General features: G+C 42.2%; 1 protein-coding gene across 3 annotated transcripts in view; it reads right to left on the reverse strand.

Moving 5' to 3' along the window:
* LOC131552126 (adhesion G protein-coupled receptor A3) overlaps positions 1–18,762 on the reverse strand; it is a 166,645-nt gene that overhangs the window by 119,863 nt on the left and 28,020 nt on the right. For all 3 annotated transcript variants that reach the window (XM_058795667.1, XM_058795666.1, XM_058795668.1), the window contains 3 exons: positions 16,918–16,989; positions 16,708–16,779; positions 11,529–11,692 (listed from right to left, as the gene is read on the reverse strand). In XM_058795667.1, the coding sequence (XP_058651650.1) occupies positions 11,529–11,692; positions 16,708–16,779; positions 16,918–16,989 (308 nt within the window). The remainder of the gene's footprint in view (positions 1–11,528; positions 11,693–16,707; positions 16,780–16,917; positions 16,990–18,762) is intronic.

Genomic DNA, 18,762 nt, shown 5'->3' on the forward strand with positions numbered 1-18,762 from the left:
AGATATCTTGTATGACATAGTCTGGCTCATTCTTTGACTTTTATGTCAAGCAAAGTGAATGAAATGAGACCCAAATTAAATTTAATGTGTGGGTTTACTTACAAGTTATCATTTCAAGAAGTTACTGAAATCTGACAAAACCTCATACAGAAATATCCTCAAAAGGTATTTTAAAAAGTACTTTTTTAAAACTTAAGTGAAAAAAAAAAAGATTCATAAAGACAGTAAAGAATGTTTTGTATGTACGTTTTTTGTTTTTAATTGTTTTTTTTAAATAGAATATAAATAATATTAAAGGGGTCATATGATGCAATTTCAAGTTTTCCTTTCTCTTTGAAGTGTTACAAGCTGTTCATGCATAGATAAAATCCCTAAAGTTGCAAAGACTAAAGTCTCAAACCCAAAGAGATATTCTTTATAAAAGTTAAGACTTGTCCAAGGCCTCATTTAAACACGCTCCCACATGTCTACGTCACTGTGTGGGAAGATTTGCATAACACGCAAAGAAAGAGGGCATGATTTTATTCTCGCTGTAGTATTGTTGCTGCCGCCGGCGCCATGTCCTGGAGACGCTGTGTTTCATTGTGAAAGCAAAAGTACTTTGTTTGGGCTTCCAAAAGAGGACACAACTAGAAATCAGTCGTTAAGTTGTATTTACAACACTGTTCCAGAACAGTTCAACCCAAATATTAGAGTGTGTGCAACGCATTTTACGGAGGGCTATTACCTGAACCTGGGAGTAGCTGCCAGCTGCTCAAAGACTGTTTCTATAAAGTGGGGCAATTTCAACTTTGCAAGGGCAGTCTGGCGCTTCTGACTCACAGCCTGTAAGTATGTTCCTGCTACTGACTATTCAAACATGAGTTCTGAGCTGTGTAGAGTAGCGCTTGTTGTTTGTCGTTTCTCCGATCACAAATGCATAGATTTTAAAAAATCGAAATATTGAGAATATCGCCTTTAAAGTTGTCCAAATTAATTTCTTAGCAATGCATATTACTTATCAAAAATTAAGTTTTGATATATTTACGGTAATACATTTACTAAATATCTTCATTGAACATGATCTTTACTTAATATCCTAATGATTTTGACCCATGCAATGTATTTTTGGCTATTGCTACAAATATACCCCAGCGACTTAAGACTGGCTTTGTGGTCCAGGGTCACATATATTATTATTGTTCCATTATTACTGCAGTTGCATGCAGTATTCACAGCTCTTTAGCAGCGTGTCCCCCTCTGACTTCTATACAACTTTCATATCTTCTTCAGACAATCTCTGCCTAATGAAAGCACGTGAGGACGGTGCAGGCCCTTGATCGGCTCAAACCGGCTCCTCCAGACCGCAAACACACCAGAAGCGGCTCTGAGCCAGAGTAAATGAACCGGTGGGCCCCGGAGCCGTGTATATATCATTAAAGCGGCGCTCCAGAGAGATGCATGATGAGAGACAAGAGAGGGATCCCACCGGATGAGCTACTGATCTGAGCAGACGAGTGGTGGCCGTCGTGTGTCATTACAACCGGCTTCTGCTCCATCTGCTGCTCATCAGCACACAGCAGTGAACAACAAATGTGAGCCGTGTGGGAAAAATGAGTAGTAATGCACACGGAATAATTCTGTGTGACGGGCAAAAAAAACATTTTTTTTTATGTTGGTTGACAAAAATGAATTCATTAAGCCCTCATCTAGTGATCCCAGTGTTTCAAATAGTAATTAAACATCTAAAAATATCTTTATTTGTATGTTTTCTGAGAGGAGCACCTTTTCTCCACTCGCTTCTCGTGCTGACAATCATCTGAAGCGCATGCATAAAAGCTCTCTATCCCAATACACAAATACACAGATTTACAGCAGCCTAAATATATTTAAGTATTCACGTAAACATAATCTGTTATCAGGGGCAGATTTAGTGAATTGGGCGCCCCAGGCAAATATAGGAAAGAGGCCCTATACATTTGCACACGTTTACCTAGATCAACCTTGAGGTTCCTTTTTTGTCATGATGCTTGGTGCTGCACAATGGTGCCCCATAGTTGAGTCCAATGTTTCTACATTTTTCATGTGCATGTTATAATGGCATTCTTTCATGTACATTTATTCATTTTGCAGACACTTTTATTCTTTCATGTTGTACACCACGAAATAGCAATTGATTTACCGCCGAGATAAAAGTTTTAACAAAAAACTAAATCAATTATAAAATGATAAACCTCACAATTGAACCTTTAAACCATTTTTTAAAGAAAATGGATGAGTCAGAAGTATAAATTATTATATTATTTAAAACGGGTTTATGTGGGTGGATTTTTGCATTGGTCTGAACAAAAACTGCAGACAGGATTATTGAAAATGCACATTCATTCTCTGCCAGTAGGAGGTGCTTTTGGAATGTCAGAAATATAGCGGTTTCCTCGGTAACGGCTGTAAACAAAGCAGTGCTCAGCTCATAAATGATACTTTATCAGGTAAAATGAAAATGCCATCAAAACTTTTCTGAAGACAATTGGTTCCCTTCAGAGGTTTATTCATATAAAAACTTGAATTAGTGAGAATAAGAAAATTGTGAAAAAATATAGCCTATATTGACAAGGAAAGTCCACTGAGGAGTTACCAGCGTAAGCCTACATTTAATTTTAGTCATTTTAACTTGGGGCTGTCAATCGATTAAAATACTTAATTGTGATTAATGGCATGATTATTATTATTTGCTACAAGCAGGATACACAAGAAGCACGTTCAACTCGGACACGCAGACGGTTGTCGTGGTAATAAACACCGTAAACAGCAACAGTTCGCGTATCCGTGCTTAATGCGCATCTCGTATATGAAAATAATTTTAGGGGGCCCTTGGCTTTTGGGGGCTCAAGGCAGTCGCCTACCTTTGCCTAATGGGTAAGTCCGCCCCAGTCTGTTATATCTTAAGTGAACGTTTGGGGAAAAATATCAGATGTGTAACATTATATTAGATCCTTGTATTACACTATGTCTTAACATAGACTGTCTGTTTCATTAATGTTAAATCAAAAGAAAAGAGGGAATCACTCGCTGCTTGATTGAACTGCTTTTGCAGTTTTCATAATTTATTTTTAAAGAACACACTTAAGTGATTTTTACATTTTACTATTTGTTTTTCCTACTTGAATGCTTATGTTTAGATGTAAAATGAAAAAAAGTAGGTAATACACATTTCTTATATTTGTTTATTTTTTACATCAGTTCTTATTTATAACAACAAAAGATAAAAAACATTGCTATATTGTGATCATTACTCTAGTAATGATTGTTAAGAAAAGAAGTGGGGGAAAAGATGTAATGCTGCTGGTGATATTGCTTTGGAACCTTCAGAAATCTTTAAATCAGTTTTTCTCTAAATTGACTTTGCTGACTCCATCGACTTCAAACAGGTGGCTCAGTCATTTTTCGTCTGATTCCAATAAATCATACATTATTTGAAGGTGTTTTAATAGAGAATGTAAAAATAAATAGGGCTGTAATCAACCAAAGAAAATCTTGGTCGACTGAAGTCCTGAAACTTTCGACTAAAAATGACGTTGTGGAGAAAAAAAAAAATGTACGTTACATTAATTAGATGCGCACTGTGCTCAGTACTTGGTAGCCTTGTTGTCTGCCTAAATTAATTATAAATAAACATAAAAAACTAATAGGCTATTTGCAGTATATTAAATCGTTTTTTATCTAATTATTTTGCACTGAAATGAGTCTGACACACGAGTCTGTCGTCTCTGACAGCGGTGCATCACGTGCACCTGCGCAATATCATAGCCTGTGATTTCTGAAAACAGTACTATGTTGTCAACTAGTGATATCACAAGAACTTTTGAGGAATGTGCAACATAATTTAGAAAATTATTTTTGTCATATGTTATAAGTATAACTGTCAGACACTATCATTTCAGCCGCTCTGCGCAGCTCGCACAGAGCGAGGCTGGACATAAGAGCTCAGCTTTGCGGCTGAGACACGAATAGACTTAAAGCTTTTACTCTTAATAAACACAAAAGGCGCGTCCACTTTAATAAAAAAAGAATATTTATTAAACAAACAAGAGCAGAAACCAAATAAAGTGCATAACTGAAAAATAAAGCATCTTAGGCTCAAAACTAACACAAACAGTGGGCACAGCGCAATTGCGCATTCCAAATAAAAAAATTTAAAAAAGTGCCCAAATCCAATAAATAATACTAGAAATAAATTTGCAGTTTGCACAATAATAAAAGGGAACCATAAAAGTAAAGTAGGCTACTACAACATGTTAATCATCCAAATTTTAAACGAAACCAAATAAAGTGAATACAACAACAAGGTAGCTGCACTCAGAACAAATACAAAAATAAATAAATCAAATGCCCAAATCCACAAGTATTTAAAATTAATAAATGTGCAAAATTATAAAATGTTATTAATGTCCAAAAGAAATAAAGTGCAAAAAATAAATAAAGCATAGGCTCAAAACTAAAACAAACAGTGTGCACAGCGCAATTGCGCATTAGGCTACAACAAATAAAAATAAAGTGCCCAAATCCAATAATACTTTAAATAAATGTGCAAAATTATAACATTTGATTAATGTCCAAAACCAAATAATGTAAAAACAATTAAATAAACAAATGGCTACTCACTCACAGAGAGTACAATCAGTCTCCATTCCACACTTTTTTGTGTTGTGTGCGAGAAACACAAGCATATCCACGTTCTTTGGAAGGAGACAGCTTGCTTTATTGACAATAAATCCTGCCTTGGAGAAAATGCGTTCAGAAGGCGTGGATGTTGCAGGGATACAGAGCAGTCGCTTTGCAACTCGGGCCAGGTTCGGGTATCTGTCTTGGTTTTTTTTCCACCACCCCAATGGTCCGGAGTCGATTTTGGTTCTGTCCTGAAGATAGTTTTTCATTTCTTCTGTCACTGCGCTTCTCCCACCTGATTCTCTAGAAACCAGATCGCCTCATCTTCGCACAACAGCATAGCAATCTCCTTCTCTTTGTCGTTTTCTGCTTTTTGACACATGTTGCTCCTCACTTCCAGGTCCGCCTGTGCTGAGTGCGCTCAGTCGTTCTGCCAGCTGTGCAACTACTGTATAGGCCTCGTCTCGTTTGGCATCATCCAGAAAAGACAGCTGCTTAAAACGAGGGTCTACTACTGCAGCTGTGATGTATACACTGTTAGTCATCATCATTCGGTTTTTAAACTCCCACCTACTGTCAATTTCTTCGACCAGCTTGCTTTTCATTTTTTTGGCAATGGGGCTATCATCATCCGCGATGGCCAGGTGACGTTTCTTCAAGTTTGCCAGCATGGGTACTGTTGCAGACAGGGACGCGTTGTCCTCTTCAGACAGCAGCTCAGTCAGGGTTGTCATCGGTTTCAGCACATTTTTAATGTTCTCTATCGGATTCCAGTGTGCTGTGGTAAGGTCCAGTGTACTGCTGTCGCTCTTCTTAGTAAAGTTTGGGTCAGACAGCACTGCGGTAATGGGCCAGCGTTGCTCCAGCAGTCGCTCCAACATCGAAAATGTTGAGTTCCAACGTGTAGACACATACTGAATTAGTTCATGCTGAGGGACATTTTGCTGTTCCTGCTTCTGTTTTAGCCCAGTTTTTGCTTTGTGCCCCTTTTTGAAATGTCCCACCAGATGACGTGATGCAGCCACGGCACGACAAATTGGATCTTGTTTGAGTGCAGAGTTAATGCAGAGCTGCAAAGTGTGCCCGGCGCACCTGACACCCTGCATCTCTGGCCATTTATGTGATTCCTTTAGTGTTTCCACACAGAGTGCCATATTAGCCGCATTGTCACATATAACAGAAACTCTCTTTGGTTCTTGAATTCTAAAGGTATCAATCAGCAACTTCAGATAGTCGCGCAGCAATGTTTATTCCCGTGTGCGCCTCTTCTATTTGTTTTGTCTCAAGCACAAGACTTTGTGCTTTCCAGTCTCCATCAATGAAATGGGCAGTCACTGTCATATAGGACTCCATTCTAAGAGATGTCCACATATCTGTGGTCAAGCTCAGTGCCTCGCTGTGTTGTATTAACTCGAAACTTTCTCTTGAGTCCCTCATATTTTGCGGTTACTGCATGCATGATTGTGTGGCGTGCTGGCACTATATATCCAGGTTCCAAAACTTTTAACAAGTTCTTAAAACCTTGGCCCTCCACAACAGCAATGGGCCTCATATCCTGAGCAATAAAGTTAACAATTCCTTCCGTGATATTATTTTTCCGTTTGGATGATAAAGGAGGCTTAAAATCCAGCGTGGTCTGGGTTTGTCTGGGGGATTCTACCGTCATTACGGATGTGTGCGCCTGCAGTTATAAAACGATTATTACACTAAAATATTGAAATATGCCAATTCTGATATGTTCATGTAGCCTACTCAAAAACAGACAGGGCAACCTAACGCAGACAAGTTAGCTTACCGCTTTCAGATGATACGTCATGTTTGTCGTCGAGCTGTGGAAGGCAAACTGTTGCTTGCAAACTTTGCATTCAACCTTTTTCCCATTATTAATTTTAACAAAATGCTGCCACACTGTCGATTTTTTTGTTGTTGACATGTTAGAATAGGACTGATGTATATTGATATGTGTTCCAAACCGCTGAGTCCACTAGCTTATTATTAAATAAATAATATTCAGCATCAAACCTTCTAAAGCCTACTTATCTGTCTCTCTTCTCCAGTGGGTTGGGCTAATCCAAAAAACAATGGGGGTGTTCTGAAAACAGACTGTTACCTGTGAAACAGGGGTGCTCTGAAAACACCCCCATTAGCAATTAGTGCTTTCCACCTGATGAAATGAGCGCGGCCAAACTGATGAAATGAGCACGGCAAAAAATCGACCAATCAGAATTTTGGTCGAACCAGACCGTATCGACCAATTAATCGACTAATCGACTGGGACGTTACAGCCCTAAAAATAAATATAACTTATTTTTGAAAATTTGCTCATTGTGACTCATTTTGCCAGCACAGGTCATAAATACACCAGACAAAAGTGTGCAGAAGAACCAGAGAGTCGGAGGAGAGCAGGAGGGTATTCCAGAAAGCAGGTTATGTGATACACCTGGGTATGTTTAAGGGTAAGTAAACGGATAAACTCAGCTTTTGGTTCCAAAAACGGAGGTAACTTTCGGTGAATGTAAGTAGCCATAGCAACTTATTCTCCAAACTTAACCTGCTCTGGAGTAGCTTCAGGGTTAGTTCACCTCAGAGCTATCAGCGCTTGCGTGACCTACTGACCAGACTCCAGTGGGCATGACAGATTGCAAACAATATTATTGAAATAAAGTTATCAAATATGTGTGTGTGTGTGTGTGTGTATATATCACATCCGAGTGTGCGTGTGTGTGTGTGTATGCGTGTATGCATGCATGTATGTATGTATGTATGCATGTATCGCATGCGTTATCGCGTTAACGTTGACACCCCTAATATATATATTAGGGGTGTCAACGTTAACGCATGCGATTAATCCAAAAAATTTTACGCGTTAATATTTTTTTAACGCAAATTAATCTCTTGATAAGGTTTGACTCCAACTTCTTCCAGTCATCGCAGCGCGGAAGGTCATCTATCATTGTGTGATGAGGGTACAGCGAACCGGTGTTGCCAGGGTAACGGCACAAGTGGGCTATTTTGAAAATACAGTCGCGGGAAAAATTACAGAGCCGTGGGTTGCGGTTTTTTGGGCTACTTTTATAATTTACTGCGGCCGCCCAAAGTGTATATAGACAAATAAAAATTTAAATAGATCCTTTTACTAATGTGTATTATACTTGAAATGTATATCTGGCAACTTAAGAACGGAGATGCGGTTGTAACATCAAACAACGTGAGTTTCATCCAGAGCACACATTAAGGCTTTTACACAGCAGAAATAAACATGACAACAGCCACTATAGACTACATAAGATAATAAACACACGATTATGATAGATATGGTCTGTATGTGATTTTTTTATTTTATATATATATATATATATATATATATATATATGGTTTAGGTCTGGAGACATGCTTGGCCAGTCCATCACCTTTACCCTCAGCTTCTTTAGCAAGGCAGTGGTCGTCTTGGAGGTGTGTTTGGGGTCGTTATCATGTTGGAATACTGCCCTGCGGCCCAGTCTCCGAAGGGAGGAGATCATGCTCTGCTTCAGTATGTCACAGTACATGTTGGCATTCATGGTTCCCTCAATGAACTGTAGCTCCCCAATGCCGGCAGCACTCATGCAGCCCCAGACCATGACACTCCCACCACCATGCTTGACTGTAGGCAAGACACACTTGTCTTTGTACTCCTCACCTGGTTGCCGCCACACGCGCTTGACACCATCTGAACCAAATAAGTTTATCTTGGTCTCATTCGACCACAGAACATGGTTCCAGTAATCCATGTCCTTAGTCCGCTTGTCTTCAGCAAACTGTTTGCAGGCTTTCTTGTGCATCATCTTTAGAAGAGGCTTCCTTCTGGGATGGAAGCCATGCAGAACAATTTGATGCAGTGTGCGGCGTATGGTCTGAGCACTGACAGGCTGACCCCCCCACCCCTTCAACCTCTGCAGCAATGCTGGCAGCACTCATACGTCTATTTTCGTCTATTTATTGATGCTGAGCACATGCACTCAACTTCTTCGGTCGACCATGGTGAGGCCTATTCTGAGTGGAATCTGTCCTGTTAAACCGGTGTATGGTCTTGGCCACCGTGCTGCAGCTCAGTTTCAGAGTCTTGGCAATCTTCTTATAGCCTACGCCATCTTTATGTAGAGCAACAATTCTTTTTTTCAGATCCTTGTGAGAGCGATAACACCAAATTTAACACACCTGCTCCCCATTCACACCTGAGACCTTATAACACTAACGAGTCACATGACACCGGGGAGAGAAAATGGCTTATTGGGCCCGATTTGGACATTTTCACTTAGGGGTGTACTCACTTTTGTGGCCAGTGGTTTAGACATTAATGGCTGTGTGTTGAGTTATTTTGAGGGGACAGCAAATTTACACTGTTATACAAGCTGTACACTCACTATTTTACATTGTAGCAAAGTGTCATTTCTTCAGTGTTGTCACATGAAAAGATATAATAAAATATTCACAAAATGTGAGGGTGTACTCACTTCTATGAGATACTGTAATATATATATATATATATATATATATATATATATATATATATATATATATATATATATATATATATATGAAAGCATTCAAATAACCAAAAATTTAATTAAAAACATTATTGATATATTTAAATGTAAAAACAAAACTAATACAAATGTTTAAAAACTAGTGCATTGTTACTGAAAACTAAAACTATGAAAAAATTATAATTTTCATTAAATTTAAATAAAGCTTGAAATAAAATAAATATTAGAATAACTTTTCAACTAACAAAAATTTATAAGATTAAGCTGAAATGCTAATATTAATAAAACTGAAATAAAATAAATTAAATAAAGATAAATAAAAAATAATTTAAAGTTGAACATAAAATGGCTAAAAACTCAAATGTAAACTGAAAAAAGTAAAATAATAATAATAATTTGAAATATTCCTAAATAGGCTTAATTTTATTTCATTTTCTTTTCTTTATATATAGTTTCTTTAATATAATCAAATAAGACGAGGATATGTTCTTGACAGATTTACTGAGATTCAAAATATTTAAAAATTTATATAATAGTGTATAAATAATGCTAAAATAACAATGGACTGTAGAATCTGTATCTTAACAGCCTATGATCTACACATAATTTAAATGTATTTAAACTAAAGCGTTTGGAAACATTTGTTGAAAAGTAGTTAACTAATGTAAAGTAGCTGACTGAATCTATTTAAGTGCAAAATATTTTTAACCACAAAAATAACTAGAACTACTAGATAATATACATGATTGTTGCGATGAAAGCATTATTTATGTGGCACAGAAACAATAAGAGTGACAGTATTACACGAGAACAGATTGATGTAGACTTAATAGAACTAATAAAATGCAAAAAAAAACTTTTTTTCATCCAAACTCACAGACATGCAGAAATGACTCCCAAACGTCATTGAGCAGAGCCTCAGGATGGTGTATCCACTGGAGGAGTGAGTTTAAGTGAGCTACTGAAGTTAAAGCTGTGAAAATAACCACTGTAATGCTATAAAAGACGATCCAGCTGTGCCACAAATCACTCTGCCAATTCACCTCCATATAACACACACAAACCACACGTGCACTTAACAGCATTATGACTTCTTCTGCTGACATTAAATTAAGCAATAAGCCACCAGAGGCCGTGAGATACAGAACTGTTACTTAAGAAGAGCCGGCACACTGAATGTAAAGCACAGAACTGCAGCTACAGCAATATGATAAAACATATGTGTGTGATTTTACAATGACTGTGCACAAGGCTCATCCAAAAAGACCCCAAAACATTTTTTTTTTAATATTCGTCAATGCAAATGCAGCTATGCAAATGAGGCTTATTATGAATTGAACGGGACTGACAAAAAAATGTGGGCGTGTTTGTGCAATAATAATGTTTTTTTTAATTAAAAATTAAGGTTTCAAAAGTAAAATAATATATTTTGTATTATTTTATTTAATTTATAAATAAATTTGCATTCTATGTAAACAAGGCCGTTCTATTAACACTTATTTTCACTTTCAGGAGATGCATGTAGTATTTGCAACACTTTAACCGTTTAAGTGTTAAATGCTGATGTGTTTGTGCATCACCTGATTTTCTGAATTCCTTTACTAAATTTGAGTGAATTGCATGCAAAAAAAAAAAAAAAAAAAATGCACACAACACATGCAAATACAAATTCATCAGTGGGTATAATTCATTATTACTGAATATATTCTCACTCAAAATGCATGCATGTTTGTGCAATAATATATAATTTTTAATTGTAATAATGCAAAATGTGGGAAAAAAATAAAGGGTTGCAACAGCAAAATAATAATTAAAAAAAAATATTTTAGTGCATTGCACGCTAAAATAATGCACACAACATGCCAATATAATGTCATCAGTGTGCATAACTTGTTCTTTTAAATACATTTTTACAGAAAAATGGGGGGGGGGGGGGGTGTTTGTGCGATAGTATTTTATTCTAAACCGTAACAATACTGCAACAGTAAAATTCAAATAAACAACTTTTAACCATTTTTTTAATGCATTCTTTATAAACAAGGCTGTTTTATTAACATTTATTTTCACTTCAGAGATGCATGCAGCATTTATAGCACTTTAACTGGGAAAAAGATTTTACAGTTACATTTTTGTCCATTTTTCAATGCAAACTCCTGCTATGCAAATGAGGCTTATTATGAATTGTGTTTGTGCATATCCTGATTTCCTTTTATGAATTTGAGTGAATTGGATACACAACACATGCAAACACAGCATCATCAGTGGAAATCATTCATTCTTACTGAATTCTCTCCTTTTTTTGATCCCTGGAGATAATAAAACAGCCATGAGGGCTGGTGAACATCAGTGAAGTCTTACCGCAGGTGAGCTGCTGCTCCTGAAGGCTGCGCAGCTCCAGTCTATGAAGACGAGTCGGATACACGCAGACGGATTCATTTCCCACACGCACCGCCTGAGATCTGATCCACGACAACAACCAGCGCAGCTGACAATCACAGAACAGATAGTCTGTGCCCACGTGCCTGAGAACACACAACACCACATTCACTCATATCATCCAACAACATCTGAACAATCACTCAACACTCTAAAAAATGCTGGATATTATACAATTTGCATGCATACAAATGTTTTGGAAAAATACATTTTTTTCAAGACGTTACCGACTTTGGATCAGTTGTGTAGAATGGCCCATATAAGCTCTGTCCGGTTGAGTCACATGCTCGTATGTTTTAAACACTTATGCTACCTTATATGTGTGTATGTGTGCTTGTGTGAACCAATTCATTTGTGTGACGTCAAAGTTGCATAGATCATTTTTGCAGTTTAGCTTCAATAAATGCTCGTTTTGGACTGGAAAGTAAGTTTTGAGCTCTGATATGTACAGTAGTTCCTCTTCAGGAACTCGAGCTGCGTCCAAGAACGCTAGGGGAACGCCTCCAGCGTGACCACGCTCTGATACAAATGTAATCTGTCCAAAGGATGGGCGAGACGTCACGGGCGGGTGACGAACGGCCAGGAGGCATAAAAGCACGCGGCGGTGGAACCGGCGTCAGCTTTTGTCATTCAGCTACCGCTACTCTGTGTGTCTGTCGATCTGTGTTGTGAGTCTTATTTAGTGTTGTTTGTCACTTGAAATAAGCTCCACAATGTCTAAAGTGCAGAGAAACTAGCACTTGGGCAAGAGCAGATCGCATTACAGGCTGTGTTTTCACTAACAGTCCGTGTGTGGTCTGCTTGAGAGCAGAGCACGCAGAGTCAGCTCTCGAGGGAGCTGACTGCCCGCTTGTGAGCGTTTGTCGCTGCGTATGCTTACTCTCAGAGGGCTCTCTTTGAGGAGGGAGCTTTCACATGCGTTCCTTGCTTTGCCGGCCCGCCGCCGAGGCGGAGCAGCGGCTGCGCTTCGCGGGGATCGCAGATGGATCAGGTGGAGGGAATGAAGACGGGCGAGCCCCTTTCTTCTTCCTTCCCATCAGATCCAGCGCCCGCTCTCTGGGTTCGGAAGCCCGCGGTACTTCCCCAGAGAGAGGCGCGACGCTCCGCCTGTCTTTCTCCGAGGAGGTAGACGTGGTGAAGGGTGTCGATGAGCTTTGTAAAATCGCAGTGTTTGCACAAGCTTATTATGAACGAGGTTGTCATTATAGCAGTGTCCCTGCTTAGGAACGGAGTTCGCGCTGTCAGCTCGAAAAAAAGGGGCTGATCGTGCTTCTCCCCGCCGTATGATCTCGCGGTTAAAAAGAAACCGGTCCGCCGCTGCTGAGGCACGGCGGCGAATGAGATCGCGGGGATCGCACATAGATCTGGCGGACGGGTTGGAGACGGGTTCGCCTCTCTCCACCTGCAATCCCCAGATCTAGCGCTCGCTGGGGCTGGAAGCCAGCGGTGCGGTTCTTCCCCCTTTGAGTGAGAGCTCACTGTTGCAGCGCGCGTTGCCGAGGCGACGCGTGCATTATGTCATTCTCGTTCGTTTCATGAATCCTTTCATATCAGACCGTGTTTACTTGTCTGGTTGTTTTTCTCCATTTAATTTTGAGGAATTAAATGATCTATTTCATCTAACTAGGAGAAGTTAGATGTGTATGTGTAAGGAGCCTAAGAAACTTGGGATTTTCTCGGTAAGAGCACTATGTTTTACTTCTCTTCCTCTGAGGAGGTTGATGTGGTCAGCAGGGGCTGCTGGGCGGAGCAGCCCCAACCGTGTTCCAGCTCCTCCTATAGGGAGCGTCACTTCTCGTACTCCCCAGTATGTTGGAGTCAGAGTGGCGCTCACGGGCCGAGGCCTTCTAGCAGAAGGTGGATCTGCGGACCGTCACTCTCGCTGGATAGTCTTTGGCTAAAAACATCCTGCTGCCTATGGCCCAGGACTTCTGAGGGCCGGCCCTCTGGGAAGAGCGGCATACACGGTGCCCGTCTCTCCTCAGTGCCCTCAGGAGATCGGTCTGCCAACCCTGCCACGTCGGTGTTCCAGGGCGCAGCGATCTCCAGCGAGCACACATCTCAGTTTCTTCCGCCCGGAAACGTAGCGGAGCTGAGATGCTCGCCACCCCCTTCAGGGGTTTCTAGAGCAGCTAGTTTGGCCGTCTCCTGCCGGCGTGCCGTTCCAGGACACCGAGCTAGCCGCCCTGGTTATACCAGAGGCCAGTCTTGAGAAACTGGTTCCCTTAGTAGACTATTTGGCAGCGTGAAAACTACTGCCAAATGTGTCTCCATGGGACCTGCATACTGTAGAAAGAGGCTACGGAATCCAGTTTGGTTCTCCTCCGCCTCGTTTCAACGGGTTGAATCCCACTCTGGTGGGCCCCGAGCAGGTTCTGGTAATGGAACGAGAAGTAGAGTACTCTCTTGAGAGAGGAGGCCATCGAGGTGGTCCCTCCTTACGAAAGAGATTCCGGGTTCTACAGCCGGTACTTCATAGTTCCCAAGAAGGATGAAGGGTTGGCGTCCCATTTTAGATCTGCATCAGTTGAACCACTCAGTCAGCAGACTGAAGTTCAAGATGCTCAAACAGGTCGTGTCTCAGATCAGGTCCGAGGACGGGTTTGTCGCGATCGATCTAAAAGACGCATACTTCCATATCTCCATCCTTCCCACTCACAGGGAGTTCCTGAGGTTTGCTTTCGAGGGCGAAGCTCACCAATATCGGGTTCTTCCCTTCGCCTAACACTCACCACGCACTTTTACAAAGTGTGTGGATGCCGTTAGCTCCGTTGCGGCTACAAGGCATCCGCATATCCACTTTGGTTGATTCTTGCTCTATCAGAGCAGATGGCGGCTCAACATTGAGATGTTGTTCGTGCTCACATGAAAGTGTTGGGGTTAAGACTGAACACCAAGAAGAGTGTGCTTTCTCCATTACAGAGAACCACTTATCTTGGTGTGGTGTGGGATTCGACCACGATGCAGGCACGTGTGTCCCCTGCTCGGATCGAGTCAATCCTCACAGCAGTCAGGAGAGTGAAAGAAGGCCAGTCACTCAACAGTGGTGGCTCAAGACCAAGGGTTCTCCCAAGGGAAAACCGCTTCACATGATCAAGGTCACGTGGTGGTGCCAACGTGCCTTAGACATGTGGAGACATCCTGGTTCTTGTCTCAGGGCCTGGTGTTGGGAGCTCCGTGTTGCTGCGTACGCTAGCGACGGACGTGTCCCTCACCCTGCCCGCAGTCTGTGGAGTACTCGCCGTCTCATGTGGCACTTCAACTGCCTGGAGATGCTGGCGGTGTTTCACAGAAACACTTTCTCCCAGACCTAGAGATCGCCGTGTTGGTGCGATAGCACCGAAAACACTGCGGTGGTCTCTTACATCAACCACCGAGGAGGTCTGCGTTCACGCCCCCTGCACAGGCTGGCGTACCAGATCCTTGGGTGGTCCCAGGACAAACTCCTCTCGCTGAGAGCAGTTCACATGCCTGGGCATCTCAGTGTGGGAGCAGACATCCCGTCGAGGCAGGGGCTGAGGCCGAATGGATGCTTCACCCTGAGGGGTGAAGCACATTTGGAGAGTGTTTGGCCAGGCTCAGGTGGACCTCTTCGCTACTCAGGTAAGTATACAGCGCATGTCCCCTCTGGTACTCTCTAAATTCATCCAGCTCCACTGGGGCTGGATGCCATGGTACAGACGTGGCCGAGGCTTCGTCTGTACATTTTTCCCCGATCGCTCTGCTCCCGGGAGTTCTGGCGAGAGTGCGCTGGCACGAGGTCAGTCTACTTCTGGTAGCACCATTCTGGCCGGGCCGAGTATGGTTCTCGGACCTGATTTCTCTCCTCGACGGCACTCCATGGGAGATTCCCGTCAGGAGGGATCTCCTCTCACAAGCGGGGGTCTGTCACCCCCGCCCGGAGCTTTGGAAGTTGTGGGTGTGGCCCCTGAGGGGGCACAGCCCATAGCTTCCGGTCTCCCAACCGAGGTTGTTGAGACCTTCCTCCAATCCAGAGCTCCCTCAGCGAGGAAACTATACGCCTTGAAGTGGAACTTTTCACTTCTTGGTGCAGAGACCGCCAGCTCGACCCAGTCAACTGCCCGACTGGTACAGTTCTGGAGTTCGTGCGGGCCTGTTCCTCCGAGGGTTAACCCACTCCACCCTGAGGGTTTACGTGGCGGCTATACTGGCCTACCGCGCCTTCTCGGTGGCCTTTCAGTGGGTAGGCACCCCTAGTTACATGCTTTCTCCACAACACAAGGGACTTGTACACCCTGAAGTGAAGTGTCACTTCATGGTGCAGAGGTTGCCAGCTCGACCCAGCCAACTGCCCGTTTGGTACAGTTCTGGAGTTCGTGCGGGCCTGTTCCTCCGCAGGGTTAACCCACTCCACCCTGAGGGTTTACGTGGCGGCTATACCGGCCTACCGCGCCCTTCTCGGTGACCTTCAGTGGGTAGACACCCCTAGTACATGTTTCCTCCAGAGGCTGAGGCCTCCGGCCAGAGCGTTTGCTATGTGGTGGATCAGGATGCTATTCCATAGCCTCGAGTCCTCTGCTCTCCCTCTTGGGGATCAAGACTCACTCTTCAGAAGTTGGCCTCGGGACGCAGGCCCCGCTCACCTAGCCACCTGTGGCCTTTTTTCTCTCGCCCTAGCTGTGCTCCATCCACACTAGGCAGGGATTTGTCAGTCTGGCGGCGTGGGGATCTCGTTCCCCTAGCGTTCTTGGACGCAGCTCGAGTTCCTGAAGAGGAACGTCTTGGGTTACGATGTAACCCCAGTTCCTCGAGGGAACGAGACGCTGCGTCTCAAGGCCATACTCCGGCATCCCTACGAGCGGTTGCTTCATTCCTGAAGCTGATGCCGGTTCCACCGCACGTGCTTTTATGCCTCCTGGCCGTTACGTCACCCGCCCGTGACGTCTCGCCCATCCTTTGGACAGATTACATTTGTTTCAGAGCGTGGTCACGCTGGAGGCGTTCCCCTAGCGTTCTTGGACGCAGCGTCTCGTTCCCTCGAGGAACTGGGGTTACATACGTAACCCAAGACGTTTTTCACAGTACAGCGTTCCTCAAATTATGACCCATTTAAAGGTAGAAAACAGTGCATAGATCTTACAGCGCTCTGAGAGACGGGACATGCGTGAACAAACCCTCCGGCAGCGTGGAAAATATATTCCCAGACAAATTCCTGAAAGACACACAGACGTTACACACAAACCTATCCCACAATTCAAAACTCAAAGCATTAAAACACAGCTAGAACATGAGTTATTAGTGATAAACAGTTCCCTGTGCTCAATAAAGATATATAAACACAGAGACTCACAGTTTGGAGAGACGGCCAAGGTCAAGAAACATATCAGCAGAGAAACAGCCAATCCTGTTGTTGGAAAGATCCCTGAGGAAACACACACACGCACACACACACACACACACACACACACACACACACACACACACACACACACACACACACACACACACACATAGTCTGTCAGCTGAGATAAATGATCTGACATTAAACACCAAATGAGTTGCCTTGGCAGCTCAATAAGTATATGTTGAAGAACTAAAATGGCTAAAACTAAAACTGAAATTTAAACAAATTAAAGCTATTTAAAATAAATAAAATATATTTTAAAAAGCGCATAAAATTACTAAAACTTAAAAATGTATTATTATAGATTTTGTTAATATTTTGAATTTGGCCAGTCCATTTCTACTGGACTGGCATCCATAAATGAACCGGTTACTTTTTACCAGGCGCATTTCACTGTTCAGAGCCATTCATCGTGGTAACGAGACCCTTGAGGAAAATAAGGGTTAAGTGCTTTAATCTTAGTAACTCTCCAATTACTCCTCATTCAGACTAAAGCCGCAACCAGCCTATAAAAGACCGTTTGCCAACCACAGCACTGAACCTCCAAACAAACCATCCACTCAAGAACCGGCGTGAAGCGCAACGTCCCTGGCATTGTTTGTGTGTGTGTGTGTGTGTGTGTGTGTGCGTTTTTGTGACAAACGAGGGCATAAATTTGTATAATGACAGGGTATGACAGGTATTACAAGGAGAAGGTGACTTTTCAGGACATTACCCCATGTCCCCACTTTTCACAACGCTTATAAATCACACAGAATGGAGTGTATTGAAAATCTGAAATAGCACAAAGTTTGTAAGGGGTAGGGTTTGGTGTAGGGCAATATCAAATACAGTTTGTCCAGTATAAAAACCATTACGTCTATGAGTGAGTGAGTGAGTGTGCGCGTCTGTGTGTGTGTGCATGTGTGCGTGTGCTGTAATGAGAAACATGCACTTCTGCGGTGCAGTGGGAGCGGTTCGGTTCGGTTCAGTGCTGTAATCATGGGTTGGGAACTCTTAAATTAGCGCTGAGACCTGCCGCTTAAATTATACGCGTCCAACAGGCTGGCACATGCACATCCACAATCAACCGCTCAAATCCAGCAATCAGTGTCACATTAAACGTCTGCATGGCTCCTGTGTCTGTACGTCGAGATGCTGAAAGCCTCTTCACTGCAGAATCAACCTCAGATCGGCTGCAGCTCTCATTCTCAAAGGCGCTGCATAGAGATGTGAGCTAATATTCAAGACTGGGGATCCAATGTAGAAGTTTAAAAACACTGAATGATTAAAAACACTTTCTTCAATTCGCTATTCTGTGGTGCTTCTGGATCCGGTGACAGCTACATTTCTGGTTCTGCTGTTAAATTTAGGCCTACTGCAAAAAAAAATTATGTCAAAATGTTAGGGTTAGCGAGTGACCTCGTAAACAGTCTTAAATGAGTTAAAAAGTCCTAAATTACCGTAAAGAGTTGGTTTACGGTACGGTGTCGTTTTACATTTAAGTTCAGTTGGACAAATTTCTAAAGCATCTGCTCTGCTCGATACAGCCAGGGTTGCCAGATCTGCATGACAAAACTGGCCAGTCAAAAACAGCCCAGAGCAGAGCAATGACCCTATCCCAAATTTAATAACTCAAAATGTCATTCCCATACCTAAAATATATATTTTACAGTCACTGTTATGCACATTGATCATAAACACAGCTCAAAGATTTCCTACTGGCCTCCTTCACAAAATTAAACATCTAGTGCAATTCGATCGTGCTAAATATTTCAATACAAGCATTTCAATCAAATGTAGTTTATGCAT

Source organism: Onychostoma macrolepis, chromosome 13 (assembly GCF_012432095.1).
Source record: "Onychostoma macrolepis isolate SWU-2019 chromosome 13, ASM1243209v1, whole genome shotgun sequence".
NCBI classification, from domain to species: domain Eukaryota; kingdom Metazoa; phylum Chordata; class Actinopteri; order Cypriniformes; family Cyprinidae; genus Onychostoma; species Onychostoma macrolepis.